This window comes from Ursus arctos, unplaced genomic scaffold (assembly GCF_023065955.2).
Source record: "Ursus arctos isolate Adak ecotype North America unplaced genomic scaffold, UrsArc2.0 scaffold_7, whole genome shotgun sequence".
Lineage (NCBI taxonomy): Eukaryota > Metazoa > Chordata > Mammalia > Carnivora > Ursidae > Ursus > Ursus arctos.
The window spans coordinates 27,693,799-27,717,230 of NW_026623089.1; the positions used below are offsets into that span (position 1 = coordinate 27,693,799).

The 23,432-nt window shown below is 45.3% G+C and overlaps 1 protein-coding gene across 1 annotated transcript in view; it reads right to left on the bottom strand.

Annotated features, from left to right (window-relative positions):
• Window positions 1–23,432, bottom strand: part of ABCC2 (ATP binding cassette subfamily C member 2) — a 102,300-nt gene that overhangs the window by 44,252 nt on the left and 34,616 nt on the right. Inside the window, exons 12-24 of the mRNA XM_026493858.4 lie at window positions 22,684–22,749; window positions 19,765–19,902; window positions 19,075–19,221; window positions 17,577–17,661; window positions 16,795–16,861; window positions 14,845–14,971; window positions 12,854–13,030; window positions 11,731–11,898; window positions 8,880–9,060; window positions 4,023–4,146; window positions 3,598–3,727; window positions 2,675–2,894; window positions 2,396–2,550 (exon numbers count right to left, since the gene is read on the bottom strand). Of these exons, the coding sequence (XP_026349643.2) occupies window positions 2,396–2,550; window positions 2,675–2,894; window positions 3,598–3,727; window positions 4,023–4,146; window positions 8,880–9,060; window positions 11,731–11,898; window positions 12,854–13,030; window positions 14,845–14,971; window positions 16,795–16,861; window positions 17,577–17,661; window positions 19,075–19,221; window positions 19,765–19,902; window positions 22,684–22,749 (1,785 nt within the window). The remainder of the gene's footprint in view (window positions 1–2,395; window positions 2,551–2,674; window positions 2,895–3,597; window positions 3,728–4,022; window positions 4,147–8,879; window positions 9,061–11,730; window positions 11,899–12,853; window positions 13,031–14,844; window positions 14,972–16,794; window positions 16,862–17,576; window positions 17,662–19,074; window positions 19,222–19,764; window positions 19,903–22,683; window positions 22,750–23,432) is intronic.

Genomic DNA, 23,432 nt, shown 5'->3' on the forward strand with positions numbered 1-23,432 from the left:
ACCTTTTTCAATAAACTTGGTAAAATGGTTTTCGCTCTTCTCAGTGAAATTCTCATTTGTCAAGTTTATTAAACCATTCATTACATTGTAAGCTAACAGAGCCTTACAGGTAAATCCTCCTATAACCAAGCCAATGCAATTAATCTAACTGTACCCGGGTCCTAATTCCATCGAGTACCTAAATAGAACCTGGCACATGACTAGCACTCAGTGTGTTTGAAGGCTCCGGTCAACAAGCCTGGTCACCCCCTCGTGACTGAAGAACCATCCTCTAGCTGGGAAATTGTTTTCTCCGCCAAACATAGAGCTTCAGGGGGAGAGGAAGGTGGAGTTCGAATGGGACCCTTCCCTGACTAGTGTTCTAACTAAGTAACCCAGAGGTGAAAAATGGGCCTTACTGCCATACTGAGCTTCATGTCATGTTGAATAAATGAGCAGATGGATGGATAGATGAATGGAAAATGGTTTGGTATACTATACAAGGATGCCTGACGTATACTTTGGGTTTCCCTTACCTATTATTTCTTAGATTATGTTGATTCTACAATTAGTAATATGTGAGTATCAAGGTGAATTCAAATGATCTCTGAAGTAAGTTTCCCATCGTTTTTTTTAAAGATTTTATTTATTTATTTGACAGAGACAGCCAGCGAGAGAGGGAATACAAGCAGGGGGAGTGGGAGAGGAAGAAGCAGGCTCCAGCAGAGCAGGGAGCCCGATGCGCGGCTCTATCCCAGGACCCTGGGATCACGCCCTGAGCCGAAGGCAGACGCTTAACGACTGAGCCACCCAGGCACCCCTAAGTTTCCCGTCCTGAATGACTCCTGAGTCTAATTTACTTTCCCAGAGTCATAGCAGAACGCAAATAAGTATGTCCAGGATTAGCAGAAAAAAGAAATCCTCACCAGCTATCCGTTCTAAGTAGATTACTTTTGACCCTTACTTGGCACAGATTCTCCAGCTTGCTTTCTTCCACCCCACCCCCTTCAGCTCTTCTTAGGGGCTCAGCCATCAATATAGAGGATTCTAAATCAAACTCTCCTTTATAAGCAGGAGCCACCTTCACCTACAAAACTCACCATATAATCAATGACAGTTTCCTTTTTTCATGCAAAAGCAGTTAGCAAAATATGACGGTTGCCTTACTAATGCACAGTAAGAGCTCTGTGTTCTTTTTCAGAAGATTAATTATATATATTTTGCAACATCAGAAAAGAGTGTGAATTTTTGCAAAATTCCTGTGAGAATCTCCCCATCTAAAATTGTATGCTTTTTAAGGTTCCATTGAAGGCAGAAAACCCATTGAAATGGTCTCCAATGACCTCACGCTCCCCATTTTTGTCCTCGAGGAAAGTGATAAATGGAGACCAGTCAACTTGCCCACTTTTGAAGCAGCCACTATGTCCCTAGAACCTGGCTGTGGGCTGGCCTTTCTTCTGTCAGCTCCAAAACCAAACAAATAAGGGTCCGAAGCTGCTCAGACATTTCAGAAAATGTGCTCCCTCTTCTACAAATAGAGAATCAAAACTGTGCTGATGACAGTTGACGGTTACTCAGAATTCCTTGGTTTCTGCCTCTGTTCCTGAAATTTTTGACTCCTACGCATTAAGAATCAGTAAGTTCGCTCTGGCCCTTGGAAGAGAGCTGTCTAGGATCTTAACATTCAGGAAGCATTCCAGTGCTCCTATCAGGTGCTCAGTAAGTGCTGTTGAATACATGAATGTGAAGGGCTCCAGGATCTGCAATATGTGGAAACCATGTTTTAAACCTTGTTAAAATTATAGGTGGCTCTCTTCCATAGTCCAGACCCAATTTATTCTTAAAGTAGCAAAGATAGAAGCAGGAATGGAATAGAGACCAAGCAAAGGGTTATCCTGTTTTCCCTTTTACTCACCAGCCTAGCCAGTGATTGTGCTTTTACTTGTTTTTTCCCTCTGCAGAATAATCCTCATTTTGCTTCTACCGCCAACCCCCTGCTCCACCCTCTCCCTGGCTAAGTAAGTTCCTTCAAGGACTTAAGTCTCATGTTTTCTGATATTTCCCACTTGTCACCCAGGCTGAGCTAGTACTGCTGTTCTCAGTCACTGTTTTGTGCTCCCAGAACACCACTATATACACATTGTTGTTACAGGTTTTATTGTCTTCTATCATACTCCTTTATTTCCTTGTCTCCCTCACTAGATGGTGAGCTCCTTAAAGGGCCAGAGCTTTTCATCTCTGTATCCCCAGGATCCTTGGGACCTTGCACAAGATACACAATAAACATCTGCATGCTAAGTGGACCAAAGAATTATAACTGCATGGTGTTGCCTAGGGGGACAGGAGAACTCAGTCCCTATCTGAATGGAAAGATCTTCAGCATAAAAACACATCATACAGCCGTTTAGATACTTACACCAGCAAACCTGTTCACAATCCGGCCTGTGGGTGTTGTGTCAAAAAAACTCATGGGTGCTTGAAGGATATTGCTTAGCAGTTGCCTATGAAGAATGCCTGATGCGTACGTAGAACCATGGGCACTCCAGAGATTTGCCATGAGCACAAACGCACCTAGAAGTGGAATCAGTTTGGTCGGCACGATGCACAGGACTTGGGCCAAGGACACAATGGCATTTTTTTCCCCCAGAATCCCACAGATTCTGCAAGAGATGGCTGTCAAAGCCATCAGACGTACCTTGTGCTAATCCCAGAGCTCCATAGACACCAATTCTCAGGTCCCTCTGAGATGCTGGATAGTTAGTGCCATTATAGGTTTTAGAGTCATTGGTCCAAGCACTGAGCCAGAGGTTGGATCCAATATAAGCCACGGAATTGATCACATAGGCAAAGACGATGAAGAATATTGAACACCATCCTATTGCTCGTAGGTACTTCAGGTAGATGGAGAATTTCACCTGAAAAGCCCCCACCCTCAGTGTTAGAAATTCTAATGGCTTTTGGTGAGGAATTACATAGAATACCAATCACAAGGGGGAGTGGAGACCCCTGGAAAACTGGACAGCAGGTAGCAAAATTTGGTAATCTATGGTCTATTTCTGCATTGAGCCAGGATAATAGATGCTGAAATATAGTGCAGGGGAAATAACATCACATTGTTAATGAGCTCCTGGATGCAATTAAGGGAGAAGGATAAAAACAGAGTGAGACAACCACACACACAACAGAACGGGGTGGGGGTTATACAGCAGACCTTGGAATTTGTTTTTATTAATTTGGACTTAAGTTAAAACCCAGGTCTTAGGTTTAAGGTCTTCATTTTTATTAATTTGAATTGTGGACTCTCAGATTGATTTATTAGTGTTCTCTGGCTCTAAGACTTGCATCTCAAAGCAGTTTTGTTGTTCTCTCCACATATCAGAATGGAATTACTTATGAAATGTGCTATGAGGATATTCACAGGAAACCTGTCATTCTTGGAAATATGATTTAATAGAAAGCCCAAAGCCTCTACCAACATTTCAATGACAAATTTAATGATTTGCAAAGCACACGGGACCTATCTCTCTGGTAGATATATATTCAAGTCATCAAACGAAAATGTTCAGATCCCAAACCTTATGTATCACCTCAAATGGTACTTTTTATTGTGGTGTTCACCTTTCCAGTTTCCATGAATTCCTTCTTAATTAGTTTTTGTCCTTTCACTAGTTCCTCCTCTTCCTTCAGGGTGTTCACATTCCGAGTTTTCAAAGAGTTTCTTAGGGATTTCCGATGCCTGCTGTTGGACCTAGAAATGAGAAATTGAGAAGGGGGGATGCGTTCCTGAGCATGTGGGTGCATCCCGGGGTCTTCTTGCAAGCACATGCCACAGGCGCTCTCCTTACAGCCAAGTGCATTTCAGAACGGATGGCTCTGGGGAAACATGCCACCCTACTCCACCTCTCCTCTCCATTCAAAGAAACAAAGGAAGAGCTGGGAGTGACCCGGGGTCCACTCCCTCAGGAAAAGCCCACAGAGAAAAAAAGAATGATCACGTGGAAATATGGAAGTGATGAGGGCTGCCAGCTGACGAGATAACCAACCTGCGGCTAAGTGTTCGATGAAAGCTGTTCTCTCTTTTCATGGTTAAGGCGGCCACATCCTCAGGGATTTCCTCCACACTGGGCATCAGCCCACAGTCATCTTCTTCTTCAGTGTCCTCATTGACTAGGAGATACATCAAAAGTTAGGGAGATGGCGACATAGAGCTGCAAAGTTCTATGAACAAGAATTATTTTCTGATCTTCCTGGCCCCTCAGCAAGAGATCCCAGATGTACACACAGGTTGGTAATTTTGCTCCAGAAATATTACCGATTAGTACCTCTTCTCATTGAGAAGTACCATGATAAAGGAGAGAGGAGTTTCTAGTAGAAGAAAAAATGGTCGAAAGGAGAGAAATATTCCCATAAGCTTCTCAGTTTCTTTGTATCAGGAAAAGAACTTTTTAAGGGTTATAGTAGATAAGCAGAAGAGTCCTAATTCCCAGAATTGACTAATGAGGTGAGTGTAAATGAAAAATGTTCGTGAATTTCAAATAACTTTACAAAGTTTTATGAATGTAAAACATTTTTTATTTTTATATTTTTTCTTTTCCTTTTGGCAGGGGGGAGAGGCAGGGAGAGAGAGGATTCCAAGCAGGCCCCATGTCCAGCATGGAGCCTGACACGGGATTTGAACCCACAACTCGGAGATCATGACCTGAGCTGAAATCAAGAGTTGGATGCTTAACTGACTGAGCCACCCAGGCGCCCCTGAATTTAAAACATTTAAAAAACATACCCTGCAATAAGAAATTAAAAAATTAAAAATAAAATGTAAAACAGCCTGGGCATCAGTGACAATGGTAAAGACCTCTGGAAATTGTTAACTCCATAAAAGCAATGACAAAATATTATTAAAATCAACTTTATAACTCTGAAATTAACCAATCCTGCAACAATCCAAGGAACATTTAAGAAAAATGGCTATATCTCAGTAAGAACAGTAAGTTTTGTGATAGTTTAATTTACCCCATTCCCATCCCCCCTTCCTTCAGATCTGCTGTAGCCTAGAATACTAATAACCTCAAAAACATGGTAACTACAAAAAATCAGCAGCCTCCTAACTACTGGAGGGAGCAGAATGTGTTCAAAAATCTCCCAAAAGCCTCATCCTGGAACCAAACCCAAGTCTGTCTGCCCGATAAACAGCAAGGGCAATCACTGAGATACTGAGTATTCAGCAAGGAAAGGGTTTATGCAAGAGGAGGCCAAATGAGGAGAGAGGAGGACAAGCCTTAAATTTGCCTCCCCAAAGAAGGAGAGTCAGGGGAATTTAAAAGCAAATGAAGAAGGCCTGGGTAAAGAGTTGCAGTTGTAATTACTAGTCCCATTAACCCTTTAGTTACCAGTTTCAGTCCCTAGAGAACTGTCATTATTTGACCTGGCTGGCAGTTTTCTAGAAAACTCCATTCACAGGGCTTGTCTTTATTGGACTGGACTTGGAGCTAGCTTAAATAATCAGCAGCAACTGTTTGACATCACAGCTGCCTGAGGGATGATAACAGTTGGGGCAAAAAAGAAGCTAAACAAAAACTTAAAAGGAAAAGCTGGGCAAGAAGATACCCTTAGGGAGCTTTGATATTTTTTATGTATTCCTGGCAATCGAGAATGCCACACACATGGGTAGGGCTGTTCACATGCTCGAGAAAGAAGTGAGAAGGCCCTATTCTCTTACCCCGGGCTAAACTTCAGACTCTGCGCAAGCAGGAAACAAAAGGTGATGTAGAATTGTGAACTGCCTGCTGGAGTGTTAAGGACATGCCATCCCCCAACCATGCACACATGCACACAAAGCCTTTCAGAAGGAGCTTAGTGACTTATTGATTCCAGGACTTTAAGGAAATCTCCGTCCAATCATTAGCTGACCAACCAAGCAAAGACTTCCGTGGCCACATAAGACAAAGAATACAGATTTCATAAGAACTAGTTCAGGAAACTAAGCAGGAGGAACAACAAATCCTGACAGTGGAAGGTGGGGAGCAAAATCTTATTTCCAGAGTTGCATTATTTAGAGTGACCAACTCTCAATGAAAAATTGTGAGACATACAAAGCAAGAAAGCATGGGACCATATACAGGAAAAAACAAAACAGTCAACTGGGAAGCACAGACACTGGACTTACCAGAGAAAGACTTTAAAATGACTATTATAAATATATTCAAAGAACAAAGGGAAACCATGTCAAAGATCTAAAGTAGGAGAATGAGTTCTCATCAAATACAGAACATCAGTAAGGGGTCAAATTTAAAAAAGAAAATAGAAATTCTAGAAAAGTACAATAACGAAAATGAAAAATCCACCAGAAAGGCTCATGAGCAAAAGAGATGGAGCATGTGACTTCATCTGATCAACCGTCTTAGCAGAAATGCTGCCGTCTTGGACTGGAGGGGACAGAGACAGGACTAAATGAAAGAACACTGTCAGACTGCTAGGAATCTACCGGCAGAAAATATACCAATAGAATTATCCAGCTGTGAACACGTGTTATCCTTCAAGAAAAGGGAAAATTGGCCCTGGGGTTGGCTACTCCTCAGTTCCAGAGGGTGGGACCACTGCCCAGGGCTGGAAGGGTTGAAACCACCAGCCAAGGCTGAGCCTAAACAACAGAGACAGCATCAGGCCCAACAGGAGCATTATCGAACCTTAAAATCTGGTGGAATTCCTTGCTTGGGATTAATGACCCCCTTTTTCCTCCTGATCTTTCCCTTTTGGAATGGGAATGTCTATCCTAATGCCTGTCTTACTACTGAAGCAGACAACCTGATTTTACAGCTTGACAGATGGAGTCTTGGGACAGAATTCTTCTCCAAGTCTCACCCACAACTGATTTGCGTGAATGATGAAATGTGGGACTTTGAACGGACATTCAGATGAGATTTTGGACTTAGAGTTGATACTGGAATGACTGAGACATTGTGGATGTTGGGACGGCACGACTGTATTTTGCACATGAGAAAAATATGAATTTGGGTATGTCAGAGGACAGGTGTGACAGACTGAGTTCATATGTTGAAATCCTAACCTCCAGGACCTCAGAATGTGACCTTATTTGGAAATATGCTCATTGTAGATGTAATTAGTTAAGAGGAGGTCAGATGGGCCCCTAATCCATTACGTCTGATGTCCTTATACCAAGGGGAAATTTGGACATAGATGCACACGTGCATAGCACGTGAAGAGGAAAGCAGAGAACAATGTGATGTGTCTACAAGATAAAAATGCCAAGGATTGCCAACAAACCCCCAGAAGCTAGGGGAGAAGCTTGGAACATGTCTTTCCCCATCATGTTCAGAAGGAACCAATCCTACCAACTCCTTGATTTTGGACTCCTAGCCTCCAAAACGGTGAGCAAATATTTATTTGCTCTGTTGTTTAAGCCACTCAGTTTGTAGTGCTTTGTTATGGCAGCTAATTAAGAATTACACCAAACCAGTATTGGTACAGGTCCCCTTGCCCTTCCCTTCATTCTACCATGTCATGGCCTGTACCTTGAGTCCCAGAACCAACAACAACAGCATGCCAGGCATTGCTCAGAAATAGTCAGTGTTTACCAGAACAAAGGTGTGATGAACTCTTTTGCAAACTGACCTTTGTACCATAAAGGACAGGTTTCTTCAAAGGGGCTATCCACCCATGCGGGTATATAAGAGAATCTAGAAACTCAGATCATGGCCAAAGGCCGAGGCTGGGGCCGGGGTTCGACAGGGAGGCTAGACTTAGCATAAGGAAACTGTCAGAGCAGGTCATGGTGATATAGCTGACTGAGCAACGACTGGGGAATTAAGCATCAGACACTGCCCTTTGGATTGGGACCTTCGCTCCCCAGATAGGTGCTTTTAGTTTCCTCCAGGCCAGTCCCTAGAGTACATAAATGCTGATAGAAAGTTCTGGCCTTTCTTTCTGCTGGTTCGTGTTACCCCTGACCTGGTCTCCTGGGATGGCTGCCAGTCTTTGTCACCTATTCTTTGCTCCTGCCGTATCCCTCCAACACTTACAGACTTTCTGGTTGAGGCTTTTCTTTCCATCTCTTGTGCTCCCAGGGTGGTTTTGAACCATCATATTTCCTGACTTCAACACCTGCATGAGTCCCCACTTGCGGGCTCTATAGCTACTCCCTCTTCCAACTGACTTCTGGAATGCACCCTCCAGGTCTTGCTTTCTCAGGCTTGATCTCCTGCTGGTAACTGCTACCTAGAACTGTGTACAGGACTACTGTTGGCAGGTTCTTGGGAAGGTCCTCAGGGATCAGGGCTCCACTGCTGACTAGAACTAACTGATGACCCCAGTGGTGGTGGTATTAGGGGCTATTCCTGTGATAGACTGTGAGACCATGCAACTGCCATGATTTTTCCTGATTTGAAACACCCAGTGGTTTTTGGTATATTTTTGTCAAGATGCCTTTGTTAGGGCTTATCAAGAATTTTGCAGTACACTCTTAGTACCAGCCTATGAAGCTGTGCAGGAAATGGTTTTAGTGGATTCAGGGTAGGTGAGGTGGGATGTATAATTTGAATCAATAGAAACACAGCATCCCTGAAAGAGGGCCTTTGATGCCACTACTGTTTCTTCCACAAGGGCTAATCACCCCAAATCTTTAGTCACACCCTTCTAGTGTCCATCGACTACCCCTTAGAGACCATATGAGCAAGATGAGCCCCCAGTTTGGCTCAGGCACAGAGTTTCTATGTCTGTGTTTCTTTACAAAGACAAATACAAAAATAACAGATTTTGGATCTCTGGATAATTCACTTCCAAATCTAACCTACTGGATACTGAATAGTTCAGGAAGTAAATAGTAGTTTATAACTCCTACCCTTTCCATACCTAAGCTTTATCCTGTTCCAATCTTCCCTACTTACCTGTGGCCTCTTCCTCAGGACCCGTCTGTTTTGTGAACGTCTTCAGAATCTTAGCAAATGGTCCTTTCTTGGCCAGCAGAGTGCTGTAAGATCCCTTCTCCAAGATGGTGCCATTCCCCAGAACCACGATCTCATCCACTTGGGGAAGAAAGTGAATGCTATGCGTAACCAAGAGTCGAGTCTGAAAAGACAACAATAAGTTGTGCCAATGCCTTCCGGCTCTGAGATGCTCTGTCCACCACCATCCTTGGCTTGCTCTTAAAAAGGAAAGGAATTAACCTCCCACTAACTATGGGTAGCTAATTTCCAATTACCCAGAATGTCTACCACCTTCCTTGGCAAAAAGAGAGAGAGAGAGAAACAGTCATCTTAATTCACTGTAGGGCTCTGTTTCAAAATATAGCCCTGACCACTTGACCTCTTTCACTTCCGCTTTCCTTCCCAGTACCTCATCCTGACACCAAACCCTGTGTGTTAAGAGGAGACTCCTTCCCTTGTGAATATATTCAGTTATTTTCCTGTAGTGACAGCGAGATTTGCCCTACACACATTCTTCCAGCTTCCTGGGAGCTTAGGAAGGTCACTTGAGATCAAAGCCTATCAATATAACCAATGCATACAAACCTAATAACTAGCTAACTAACTTCCCCTTCAAATAACCAGCTAACCAACTGCACTAACAAGAGCTGCTCAGATTCTTTCAGCACATGAGATATACTGTAGGGGCATCAAACTTTGTCTTCAGCCCAGGACCTCCCTGGTGTGGGAGGCTGGTCATCCCTTGTATTCCTGTGCATCTGAGAATCACACTAACCAATGAAGCAGACTCCAGTTGGAGAAAGACAAAGGCTCAGGGATCAGTAATGCAGTTCCGACAGGGCTCTTGGGGTTGAAATGGGCCTCTGGAGAGAGAACCCAAGCCACCACCTCTGCTCACTACTTCATAGCCCCACAGAGAGGAGATCCCACTTATCTGGAAGACCCAGGAAATGCTCACCCCCCCGCCCTCCAGTCTCAGCTCAAAGCCAACTCTTCTGGAAGCCTTTCCTGAATCCCCAGGTAAGACTTGGGTATCCCTCTGAAGCTTCTATTGTGTTTTGTATAGACTGCCATTAAAATAATTCTTGTATTATAGTATTATTGTTTGCTTTTCTGTACGTCCTCCCATTAGATTGTATGTTTACTTGAGAGCAGGGACCAGACCTTTTCATTGTGCAAGCCCAGTCTTTGCAACAAGTCAGGCACAGGGTGGTATACAGTTCATGAATGAATGGAGCCAAGAGGCCTTACGGACAGGAGTCAGAACCAGGAATAGGAGGGAGAGGGAGTCCCTGTTGACTCATTGATCCAAGAGAGGCAAAGGGCCTCAGTGGGACAGCAGCCCACCCATCCTCTAACTTGGCGCATATCTTGAAAGAAACAAGCCAAACACAGATGGAGTTTTACTGACCAATACTCAGGGAGATGTTCCTGACAGCCCTCATTCTACATTTGCTGTTGGTGAGGAACATATTCAAGCCCTCAAGGGGCTCTATCAGGCCCCTCCCCCTCTTTCAGCCCACAGTGTCCAGGCAAACGGGCAAACTGGCCTGTGGTCAGGAAAGCCTGGTCTTCACTAACACCGGCTCTCGTGACTTGTTCTGGCTGCCCTATCTGTGCTCTCGGGAGCATTGTGAGAACCAAAGGAGGCAACGCAATCAAAGTGCTTAGCACCGGCCTTATGAATACTCGAGAAACATTAGCTTTGGGTTTTTTTTTTGTTTTTAATGTTCAGGTTGAGTCATCCCTTCCAGGCATAGCATTCCTACGTCCTGCAAGGGATCCAGGGGAAGTGCCTTCTTAGAGAATAGCTCTAATAACCTGCAGGATGACCTCTGTCCCACCAGTGAGGAAAGTTGTTGGGTCCTCTGGGAGGTTTTCAGACACCAACCAGGTGTCCAACAATTCAATTCTGACTCGGACTTCCTGGAATTAGCACAAACCCCACGGTTTATGGGCTCGGTCCCATGAGACTGACCCAACTTCAGATGCCAGGTGTAAGTCCTGGGCCACCCATACGTCGGACCAAGTAGCTATAAGGCCCCTTCCCCGTGAACAATAACTGGCTAGAACGGCTCATCAGATCTCCAGAACACACTTATGTTTGTCGGCTTGTTGTGAAAGGATACAACTCAAGGAGAGTCAAATGGAAGAAACGTACAGGGCAACGTACCGGGGTGTGAGGTGCGCCTGTGGGCCATCCCTGCTCTCCCCAGCTGTGCCATCCTCTCAGCACCTTTGTGCCGTCACCAATCCAGAAGCCCTCTGAATCTCATTGTTCACAAATTTTTATAATCCTGTCTTCAGCCCGTCTCCCTCCCCAGAGATCTGTAGGTGGGGCTGCAAGTTCTAATCCGTCTATTACCTGGGCTTTCTCTCCAACAGCCCTGTCCCGAGGCTATGGAGGGGCCACACCCTAAGTCACTTTTTAGGCTTGGGAACAAAAACCACTCCTAATATTACTCAGGAAATTCCAAAGGTTGGGGGTCTGTGCCAGGAACCAGGGACAAAGACCAAATACACGTCTTTTTATATCACAGGTCTCGAAGTGCCTTTTATCACAGTCAATCATCCTAAGAGGCTCGATGTCGGAGCCACAGAGTACACTGAAATTAGCCAGTTCCGGAGAAGCCGTGACCTCAAGCTGGGAGCTTTCATGGGTCCCTTCCGGGGAGACCCCTCCGACACTGTAACTCTCCACAGCCTAGGAGGCAGGTGAGTAAGGGAATTTGCTTCAGGACGGCAGCGGTCTTAGGAGATGTGTCTCACCACCCCCACGCCAATGTCTTCTTTGCTTTAAGTCATTTCTCACCTTGCCTTTCAGTAGGCCATTGGGCCCCAAGACCTTATTGAAAATATGTTTTCCCACATGAGCATCCACAGCCGACAGGGGGTCATCCAGGACATAGATGTCCGAGTTCTGATAGGTAGCTCTGGCCAGGCTAATCCTCTGCTTCTGACCCCCGCTGAGATTTATACCCTGAAGAAGAAGAAAATTTCTATTAAGCACTCCTCCATAGTTCTGCCTTTGCAGGGACTATTAAGGAGGGGGAAGGAAGAGATTTGCCTCAATAAGGTAGCAAGGACTTTAAAATCTTTCAAGTTCCTCTATATCAATAACTTTGATTCAGATAAATTCCTTCAGGCCCAATTAAATGTATGCCCAAATTACCGTTTTCTATTATATGATTTACTTATGATTTTTGTTTCCTGCCCTGTGGGAATATAGAGCTAGACCAGAGCAGATTTTCTCTATTTTACTCAGAGATGTAACTCCAGCACTTAAAGTGAGAGTGTGGCACATAGTAGGTCCTCAGTAAATGCATGTTGAATTAATGAACAAAATCATTCTAGAGCTGTATCTTCATTAGTCTGCTAATATCTGAAGATCCTTGTCCCCCAAAGACTGCTCTATTCATTGTTAGTAATAGGGAGGAAGGTTGAAAACTCCCTAAATATGTAACCAGTTATGCTGTGACCACATAATGGATACAGTAGAGTCATTAAAAATCTATTTTTCAGAAAGGCATTTAAATAACCTGAGAAAATCTTTCACACTTAATTTCTTAGTGTGTGAAGAGATTATTGGAACCTTTCTCTGAGCCTCACTCATACCCACAGGTGGAGTCAGGACACCTAAGCTCTGGTCCTGCCGCTCTGCCCCTCCCCCTGTGAGGTCGGCCTTGGGCCCAGACACTGGCTAGTTAGCCTCTCAGATCCTCAACAGCTTTCTTTTAGATGACACAATTCCAATATTTGCTTCCAACTACAAAATTTTAAATTTCAAATATTGTGTAAACTCATGGTTTCCGGTATGTGTTCCAAGCCGACTACCCAGACTGGCCAGCTCTTCTACTCCCATCCTCTTCACTGTCCTCACTTCTTTGTCTTCACTATCTCTTCACCCTTTCAAGGTCCCTTGGGGTTCCAAGTACCTTCTCTCCAATCTCGGCCAGGTCTCCTCCAGGCAGCACTTCCAAGTCTTGGAGGAGGGCACAGGCCTCCAGAATCTGCTGGTATCTCTTTTCATCAAACTCAGATCCAAAAAGGATGTTGTTCTTTATGGTGCCGTTCTGGATCCAGGATTGCTGTGGGACGTAGGCTACGGTGCCCTAAATGGGAAGGATCAGAGCACGTGACAGGTGTACCTCCAGAAAGGCAGGGTTGAAGGAGGGGATGGCAGGATGGGAAGGAAAAATCAGAACTTAGATCTGAAAAAATGAATGTATTTACTGCACCAAACAAGGAGAAAGCTTTGATGTCCTATTCATCATTTAATCTCCCCCCCTTTTTTTGTTTTCACTATCACTTTCTAGCCATGATCCTAAAAACTGGGGGATGAATGCATAAGCTGCTTCTAGAACAAGGTTTTAGTCAGACCCCAGTGAGTTTCCTAAGACCAACAGAGGGCTAACACTGACAGGGGAGAGGATCTAGATGATATTTTAGGAAGAACCAAGAGATTTGAATTAGGGTGCAGGCTGATGCATGAAGCAGATCATGTCCAAAGAGAGATGGAGCCTGACAAAGGCCTGTGTTTGAGAATGAGCTCACTTACGAGTTAGCAAGAAAAAGGTCCTTAATACACCTGAAACTAACGTCACATGGTATGTGAACTATACTCAAAAAGTTTTTTGAGAAAGCTTCCTAAAAGGAGTTAGGAGACATGGCGCACCTGGGTGGCTCAGTTGGTTAAGCAACTGACTCTTGATTTCAGCTCAGGTCTTGATCTCAGGGTCCTGGAAGCAAGCCCCCCCCCACCCCATGCACTCTCTCTCTAAAATAAATATTTTTTAAAAAGGAGTTAGGAAACAGATTTTCATCTGCAGAGTCTGTTCTGCTATACTACAGGTTTATTTAATGTAAATTAGCTCACAAGTGACTGGTAAATCAGAGAATAATGTCAGGATAATGTGCAAGAAGCGTTAGTTCTTAATTTTCTAAGCATGTCAGAGTCAAGCAATCAGGGGCAAGCTTTCTCATAATGAAAAGAAATGCTTAGCAATATACAAAGATCTTAAGGAAAAGAGCTAAAAAAAATCTATGACATTTTTCTTTTTTTGGATGCAAGTAGTGTCTGGTTAAATGATTCCAAGTACTTATAATTTCCCCTAAATTCAACTCTCCAGGGAAGCAGACAGTGCTAATGAAGATACTATGAAAAGATTTCTTCTCTGTTAAAAAACAAAAACAAAACAACAACAACAAAAAAAAACTGATGGCGAGGTCCATACCCTATATTGAATTTCTGTGTTGGAAGCAAGTGCCCTCAAAGACCAAGCTCTCAGAGGAGGAGGAAGTTGGTCCGGGACCAACTGTGGCGCTGAGTGTAATTTACAGTGCTGCTCTTTTAATTATTATTGTTATTGGTTTTGTTGGTACCCTGGTTACAAAGTTATGTAAGTTTTTTTTTTTAAGATTTTATTTATTTATGAGAGAGACAGAGAGAGAGAGAGAGAGCACACACGAGCAGAGGGAGGAGCAGACTCCCCACTGAGCAGGGAGCCTGACTCGGGGCTTGATCCTGGGACCCGGGGATCATGACCTGAGCTGAAGGCAGATGCTTAACCGACTGAGCCACCCAGGCACCCCAAAAGTTATGTAAGTTTTTAATGATGCTTTTAGAAACATAGACAAAGCAGAATTGCCTATGCTTTGAAGGAAGAGAGATCTCTGTAAGTTTTCAAACTGAAGTATACATAGGGGAATCACCTGCAGATTTTTCAACTACGCCAGAGCCCGAGTCTACGTGTGGAGTGGGGAAAGAGCCTGCAGTGCACAAGTCTCCCAGGCATCTCTAAGACGGCACCCACAGCAGAGCAACGTGCGGAGCAGATTCTCCTCCGTGCGCTCTCCCAAACAAGAATCAGCGCTAAGTGGCCCACATTTGAATGTCAGAACTCTTCTCCTTGGCATCCTCTCTCACCTTGATGGTTACGTGCCCGTGGACGTTTTCCATTTCTCCCAGCATGGCTGACATCAAGGAGGACTTCCCAGAGCCCACAGCGCCCACCACAGCCACCAACTGGCCTGGCGTAATGTCCAGGTTCACACTGAAAAAGAGAAGAGTATTTGAAGGAGATGAGGGGAGTTATTCAAGAGTAAATCAGGCCACTTCTCAGATTATCCATGGGAAGTCTGATATTAGGAAACTTTTCCTCAAGATTGGAAAATTTGTCTTGGATATTGAGGACTCTGAAGTGTTTCTTTAATAACTTTTTTAGGCTCTAAAGGGCTAGAGAGTGAACCCTAACTTACCCAACTATATAAGCTGTTTGTACCATTGTAGCTTTCAACAGGAAAAATTCTCTCAGCACCAACATGGCACCATTGACCAAGACCCGAATGGGAGCCTGGAGACCTGAGTTCAAGTCTCGACTCTGCTATTGCTAAGCTGTATGATCTTGGAAAGCCACTTCCCGTGGACTCTCTTTCATGAACTAATGGGGTTGGAATAGATCCGTGTTTCCCAAACTTGGCCATTCAATGAGAATAGCCATTCAGTGGGACACTTGCTGAATGCACAGATTCCCTGCCCTGGATCTGGCTGTGTCTGGCTGGGGAGCGGCACGCACTGGGCTAGACTCCTAGAAACTCTGTGCCCACCCTATGTTTAAGTCCCTAGAATATTTGGAACATCAGGAACTTCTTCACAATCTTTCTGAACCCGCCCATTGCTAGTCTAAAAGAAGTTCGGCTCAAACTGGGTGCTCTGTCCAGTCTTCTGTCTGCAAAGGGAGGCTTTCAGGTTGGGAGGGTTCAGAGGAGGGGCTTCTGGCCTGATGCCTCCTGGGACAGGCTCCAGAATCCATATCAAAGGCTGTAGGAATAAGAGAGAAGTGTGACAAGTCCTAGGTGTAACAGGGAGAAGATAAGGCATGCTGGGTTGGGAAGAAAGATCTGGGCTGCGCCAGCTTCCTGTGGTATTGTGTGTGCTATGTCCAGTGGAGCTGGGTATATGCTGTGTTTCTCATGCTGCATATACTGTGTTTTCTCCTATCCAGACATCCCTATGATAAAGTTAAATTTATAAATTAGGCCCAGTAGGAGATTAACAATAACTAATAAGATAGAACAGTTGTAACAATATACTGTAATAAAAGGTACGTGAATGTGGTCTTACTCTCTTATGGTACTGTACTCACCCTTCTTCTGATGTAAGAGGAGGCAATGCCTACGTGAAGAGCTGAAGGGAGGTGAATAATGGAGGCACTGTGACCTAGCTTTAGGCTACTATTGACCTTCTGACTGTTGGTCAGAAGGAGGATCACCCCCTTCCAGACCAAGGTGGACCGCAGGTAACCGAAACCGCTGAGAGCAAAACTGTGAATAAGGGAACTCCTGGGCGAGCAGCAGCATGGCAAGAAAGGGTTGACTTAGGGCAAAGGTGGTGGGACGTGGAAATGGGTTATTTAGATGTCAAACTCCAGATCTCAAGTTTAATCTTAAAGGCAGCTCCCATTGTTCATTTTGGGGAAAGAAGCCATATTCTTGATTACTATTCTTGAATGAATGAATACACGGAAATGGATTTCAGATTCTTGTGTGTATTCTTTACCCTCCCCAGAGCCCTAGGCTCCTCGCCGATGCTGCACTCCCTCCATCCGCAGTCTGGAGCACAAGTGCTTCTCGGGCTCTTAGCTGGAGGCGCACGGTCCCACAGGAAGACAGTGGGGGGGTGGGCAGAGGCAGTTACGGGGAAAGAGGCTCAGAAGTTTTGCTCTCAGCTCATCCCTCCAGGGGTTTAGCCTGCGCTGATCCCTAACTGAACACGGGCACATAGCCCATTTCCCATGCGTCCTATTACGTGGACTTTTCCAACAGGATTGGCAAGGAGAATCCTGAAGAAAAGCAGGATGGAAAGGAGGCAACTCACTCTCGGATTGTGGCTTCCGAGTCCTGGTCCCAGGTAAAGGAGGCCTCCGAAAACTGCACAGCTTTGTCTGTGGAGAAGAAGGCCCTCTCTTTTAGTCAGATGGAGGTCCCCATGTGTCTGTCTGCCCCTTCTCAGCTCTCACATGTCCTTCCTCGCTTCCTTCAGCGGCTCCTGAGTTCAGCTCTGCCAGGTGCTGGCTCCTCGGTTAACAGGAGGCAAAGGAAAGCTCCCGGGATGAGAGCGAAAGTGGCCGCCAACAAGGGCCTTTTTGCTTGGATTTCCAACCCGGTTAGGAACCCAGATTCCTGACTTGCAGACACTCTGGGTACATTCTCAGGCCCTCTGTTGCCTAGTGTCCTGGTAAAAGTTCCACCTCCAGATAGAAATCTGGCCACTCCCTGGACTCCAGACACACAGCTCGCTCTGGCCTGTGGCTGCCCCAGTCCTTAGAGCTTCAGAACCTCCGTACGTTCTGCACTCCAGCCTACCTTCCCCAAGTCACAGGCTTGGCTCCATCCTGACTTTTGCTTTCTAGATCTTTTGCAGGACTTCCTGCTTATCCCCAGAGTAGCTGGCCCAGCTTTGTTTAGCAATCTGGCTAAGCATGCTGTTCTAAATGAAAACATAAGTAAAAACAGTAAGCTTATTATGCAAATGAAGGTTCAAGGTAAACCCCGCCTAGCTGTCCCTGTCAACCCGTTTGTTGCTGCTAAGCCCGCTATGTCAAGGTGCCAGCGCCTGCGCCGTGGAGCAGCTTGGGGAGCAACTTCAGAATTTGTTACCAGAATTGCAGTCATGTCGAATGGCGGATGTGTCCAAGTCATCCCCTCCCAAGTACTGTTCTAGCCGGTCTCTGGAAACACTGGCCTAGAGAGGGACACACAGGATCTGAATAGAATATCCAATGGCAAGCACAAGCAGGGAGAGGATTTTGACTTTGTCATCAGCCCTGGATGTGGAAGCAGAGTCACCTTGCCAGGCGTCTCGCAGATGATTCGCCGTGTGCCATGCCTGGAACTTCTGGACACCCACCAAAAACTCTGCCACTCCCCACCCTCGGGAGACAGAGGGTGATTAAGGTGTTCTGCTTCAGCCCTTTAGAAAACTCGGGGGCCAACTTTACTGCCATCTCTCCAATCTTTGGACCCAGTTCCACAAACTGTCTTCTGCCTTCTTCTAAGCACCCCAGCGACCTTACAAATGTCCACATAGGCCAGGTTTAAACTGCAGCTGACTTAAACGTTGGCAGAACACCTATGGTCTCTTGAAACATGAGAACTTGGGAGGATGCCCAGGAACTTTTACAAGGACGTTTCTCACTTGTTGCCTCCCTATTCCCAGGGAACCTGTCATGAGACATTTTCTCATTGCCACCTGGGTTCTCGTGAAGTGGTAGACTCTCTGCCTTGCCCCCCTCCTCTGAGGGCAGCTGCCGCGTGGGTCAGTGTCTCAGACACGGGGGGAGCGCCCCACGGCCCGTGGTGCGTGGTCAGCTGGCCCATTTCATGTCAGGGTCAAACCGCGAGACAGAGAATGCAGGGAGCGGGCACCGCTGCTGATCTTGCTTTCATGCTCCATGTAAGAAACAATCTGAATCTAAAGAGCCTGCTGTTTCTTTATCAACCCAATCAGCCTTTCTTAACACCCTCCAGCATGCGGAAGTCTAAACTCGTCATTCTTACCTCCCACGTGGCCTGAAGCCAGCCAGCCCTGGGGTCCATGCACATCACCGTACTCCATCTAGTCTGCCACCTGCCCTGTGCATACGCTCCTGGGGTCTGGTACCTGGTCCAGCTCACTGACTGTGCTCACTCTTCAGGACCCTGACACTCCCACTGGCCCATTCGAGGCCTCCTGAACTCCAAACTCAGTTTCCGACAGCTTGGGGCTCAAGAACTACATCTGGTTTGACCACCGCATGGCTTCATGCAGAGAAAACCTTTTCCTTCCCTTCGTGCCCTATTTCCCTGAGGCTGTATAATACCCCAAAGCCTTGGGGAAATGTGGGGGAAACTGGGCTGGGAAAGGGCTTAGGAATGTTCCATGTATCAGGGCTCATCCTCATCCTCTCACTGAATGCTTTCACAACCGTTGTCTCCCTGTGCGGTAGAGGAGATTGGTAGGGTTATCCCCATTTCAGATCAAACTTGGTCTCCAGAGAACAAGCAAATCTGATTGAAAGTTCACCCGCAGAAGCTAGAAGAGAGCTATGATAGGCCATTCTGGAATGTAAGGCTTTTGAGCAGAGGTAAGCGGTTGGCGGGGAGAGATCTTACCCACCTGGAGGACGGTGGAGATCACCATGGGAAACATGCTGAGGGGAAAGCGCAGCATGTTGAAGAGGGTGATGGACGTGAAGGCCTTTTCTGCATCCAGAATATTATTGCTGTCCACCAGAGTGTAGACTGAAAATGTGATCACAGACACCTGGAAAAGCAAGGCCATGAGGAATTCATTCTTAAACGGCTTCAAGTGGCCTTATGCTAAGTCTCGGGAACACGGTATCAGAGTTGAGGGAGCCTTAGTGACGATTATCTCAACCTTCTTGTGTTACAGATGAGAAAGCTGAGCCCAGAGAAGAGGAAATATCTTGCCTGGGGTCACAGGGTCAATTAATAGTATTGCTGGGACCACAGTTTGGGTCTCCCGGCTCCTACTTTGGTGTTCCCTCCCGCTCTAGACCCACACAGCTTCCACAAGACAAGACGCTCTCCTCTGCAAACCGTTCCTGGATACCACATTCATGTGGACCGTCCTGGAAACTTGCTCTGGGCTGCCAGACCGCCAAACTGTACACCACGGTGAAACTAGAGCTGGAGGCATGAGGCAGGAATAGCAGTTTGGGGAAGCTGAGGAGGGGGCAGAGCTCCCTGGATTTCAGGGTTAGGCCTACAGGCCCTGGGGGTGTCTCTCTAGAACAGACCTTCCTCTTCGGGAAGCTGACCCCACCCACGGATTCCTGTTACTCACCAGGACGGGAGTTAAGTGTAAGAGAAACACCATTACAGACTGCATCCGTGCAAAGGCCAGCAGGTTCTTGAGCTCTTTCTTCCGAAGTTCATGAACTTGGTTTTTGAATGAAGGTTCCCAGGCAAAATATTTCAGGATCTAAGAGGATAGAAAACAGCACAGCTCACGTTGTTGCCCCAAAAGGACACCAGGTAGGTCTCACCCACCCAGATTTTAGGATATGTTTTCCAAAATGGGGGACGGAGGTTAGAAATCCAGATTAGAAAGTAGGATTATAGAAAGGTGGGTTGCATTCGTTGACAACCTACTATGTACAAAAACGGTTTATATACCTTAATTAATCCTTATAACAACCTTAGTGTGATCAGTTGTCCCAGTTTGCCTGAATCTAAGGGGTTGCTCAGGACATGGGGTTTTCAGAGCACTAAGCCCAGAAAGTTCTGGGCAAACCAGGGAGAGTCCCAGTTTTATTAGAATTATTGTACCAATTTTAGTGACAAGGAAACAGGCTGAAGAAACTAATTAACTTGCCCAAAGTTCCCAAGCTAGCAAGTGTTAGAGCCAAAACTCAAAGCCAGGGCTATCTTTTCATTTTACTACATTTAGCCGAGAGGCATATCAGAGCTCTGTGTAGAGAAATCTCAGGGAGTTAAAAGAGGCCTCCGAAGAAACAACACATGTGGCGATGAGCACTGGTGTTATACGCCACTACTGAATCATTGAACACTACATCAACAACTAATGATGTACTGTATGTTGGCTAACTGAACATAATAAAAAAGAGGCCTCCGAAGAAACAACAAATGTTGGAGAGGATGTGGAGAAAGGGGATCCCTCTTACACTGTTGGTGGGAATGCAAGTTGGTACAGCCACTTTGGAAAACAGTGTGGAGGACCCCTTAAAAAGTTAAAAATAGGGCTACCCTATGACCCAGCAATTGCACTACTGGGTATTTACCCCAAAGATACAGACATAATGAAGAGAAGGGCCATATGCACCCCAATGTTCATAGCAGCTTTGTCCACAATAGCTAAATTGTGGAAGGAGCCGAGATGTCCTTCAACAGATGACTGCATTAAGAAGATGTGGTCCATATATACAATGGAATATCACTCAGCTATCAGAAAGAACGAGTTCTCAACATTTGCAGCAACATGGACGGGACTGGAGGAGATTATGCTAAGTGAAATAAGTCAAGGAGAGAAAGACAATTATCATATGGTTTCACTCATTTATGGAACATAAGAAATAGCAGGAAGATCGGTAGGAGAAGGAAGGGAAGAATGAAGGGGGGTAAACAGAAGGGGGAATGAACCACGAGAGACTGTGGACTCTGGGAAACAAACTGAGGGCTTCAGAGGGGAGGGGGGTGGGGGATTGGGATAGGCTGGTGATGGGTATTAAGGAGGGCACATATTGCATGGTGCACTGGGTGTTATATGCAAATAATGAATCATGGAACACTACATCAAAAACTAAGGATATACTGTATGGTGACTAACATAATAAAAAATTATTACAAAAAAAAAAGAGTCCTCTGTTTCATTTTCAAAAAGTTTAGGGTAATGCTTAAATCCTTGAATTCCAAACAATACAAATATTAAAAAATAACTTCTTGGTGACCTTTGCAGGAGGAAATGCATTATTTTGAAAGCTGACCAATAGAGAGAAAGAAATAAGCATTTATCCTGCCTGTCCTGTACAAATTTCATTTTAGGGTAACCAAGTAGTTGACTAAAGGTACTACTCCATCATAGAATTCCAGCTAATCAATGCCAAAGGAATGACAGAATTAAACTTTCACTCTTTTGCAACTCCTAATGAAATAATGGATCGAGGCCATGATCGTCAATGGATGCAAGAACTTTTATGACCATTTTCGATGTTGGCTACATATTAGAATCACTGGCGGACCTTTAGAAATATATATACGGCTAGGCTTCAACCCCAGAGAGTCTAATTTACGTGGTTTGAATTAGGGCCCAAGCCTCAGTGGATTTTACAAACTTCCCAGGGGGTCAAAATGTGCCGCCAGGGCCACAGAGGTCTGCTCTAGGTGAGATAATGGTGAGAAACCTAGTAAGGGGTGAATCAGGCTGACTACACCCAGACCCCCCGCACAGTACCACCTGAAAATAGGCTTCCTCCCTACTCCCACCAAACAAAAATGAACCAAAAAACCTATCTAATCAAGCCTCTAGATCTGATTACTAATTTATAAGAAATACAGGAACTAAGACAACCTGGTTTCTCCAATATGACCAAAAAAGATTTAAAAAAAGGGAAAGAGTTTATTGTAGATTAAAAGTACTATCATCTAAATGTCACATGTGGACATTTTTTGGATCCGTATTCCAACTAATTTACAGCAAACAAAGGACATATGAGGTAATTGGGAAAATTTAATGGTACCAAAAAATGACTGATTTTTGTTTTTAGGTGTGATAATGGTATTGTGGTTATGTTCAAAAATAAAGTCTTTTAGAAACACATACAAAGCGTTTATGAATGAAATGACAAGATATCTGGGATCTGCTTTAAATATCATTTAGCAGAGCATGAAGAGGGTACAAAGTTGAAACTAGTGAGATGTGCTGATAACTGCTAGACGTGGGTGAGAAGCCCATGGGGTCTCATCAGATCATTCTCTCTACTTTTGTGTGCATTTGACAATTTCTACAGCAAAACATAAAAACAAAGCAAATCACCGAAGGTAAATAAACAGAAATCAAGGTTCAAAAGAGGGCCGGAAACAGGAGGAGAAGCCGGAGACCTGGAGACTTGTGGGCAGTCAGGGGTCCGGTGATACACCTCAGGCCCACAAGGGGGCGTCCACCACCCCCACCAGGCCCGCTTGAGGCTTCGAACCCACCAACACGGCCATTTCACGCGGAGGGCCGCCCCCCTCAGCTTCTCACCTTGATCCCACTGAGAATTTCATTCATGATCTTTAACCGTTTGTCTTTATTCTTCATATTTTTTACCTGCCAGGAAAAGTAAGACAAAAAACACTGCCTTGTGAGAGGGTCCCGATTTGGCACGAATGCCAGGCGGCATTTGTGGAGGTCACTTGGTAAGAACTTGAGGTGCCTCGTGACAGGATGCATCTCCCCGCCACCCTTTTGCCCACTGCTCCTGCCACACCCGTCTTCGTTCTGATCCTTAACTGTGCGAAGTTCATTTCCACACCCACAGGCTTTGCCTGGCTTGCCCTCTCCGCAGGGCGTTCTCCCCGAGGCCGACTCCTTCACAGTCAGGCTCCTGCTCTTCAGAGTTGGACTCAAAGGAACCCTCCTCACCAGGCTGCCCTGACCCTGTAATCGAAAACCACCACCGGCTCACTTGCTAGCCCAGCACCCTGTCTCATTCTCTTCATAGTACTTATCATGACCTGATAGTTTTCTGGTTTATTTCTGTCGATGGCCTGACTCTCCACCCCAAAGAGAATGTAAGCTCCGCCGGAGCAAGAGCTTTGTCTAACATGCGCCGTGTTCCCAGAATAGTACGTACGATAAATCTTTTAAAAAGAATTATTTGTAACTAAAGGAATGCAAAGTGAATGAATGACTATATCACGTACACCACGGAGTCCTCCCACCCAACCTATGATTTCTGGCAGGTCAAAGGACTGTGCACGGGGAGCCCTGCCCCCTGGTAGTAGTAGGGC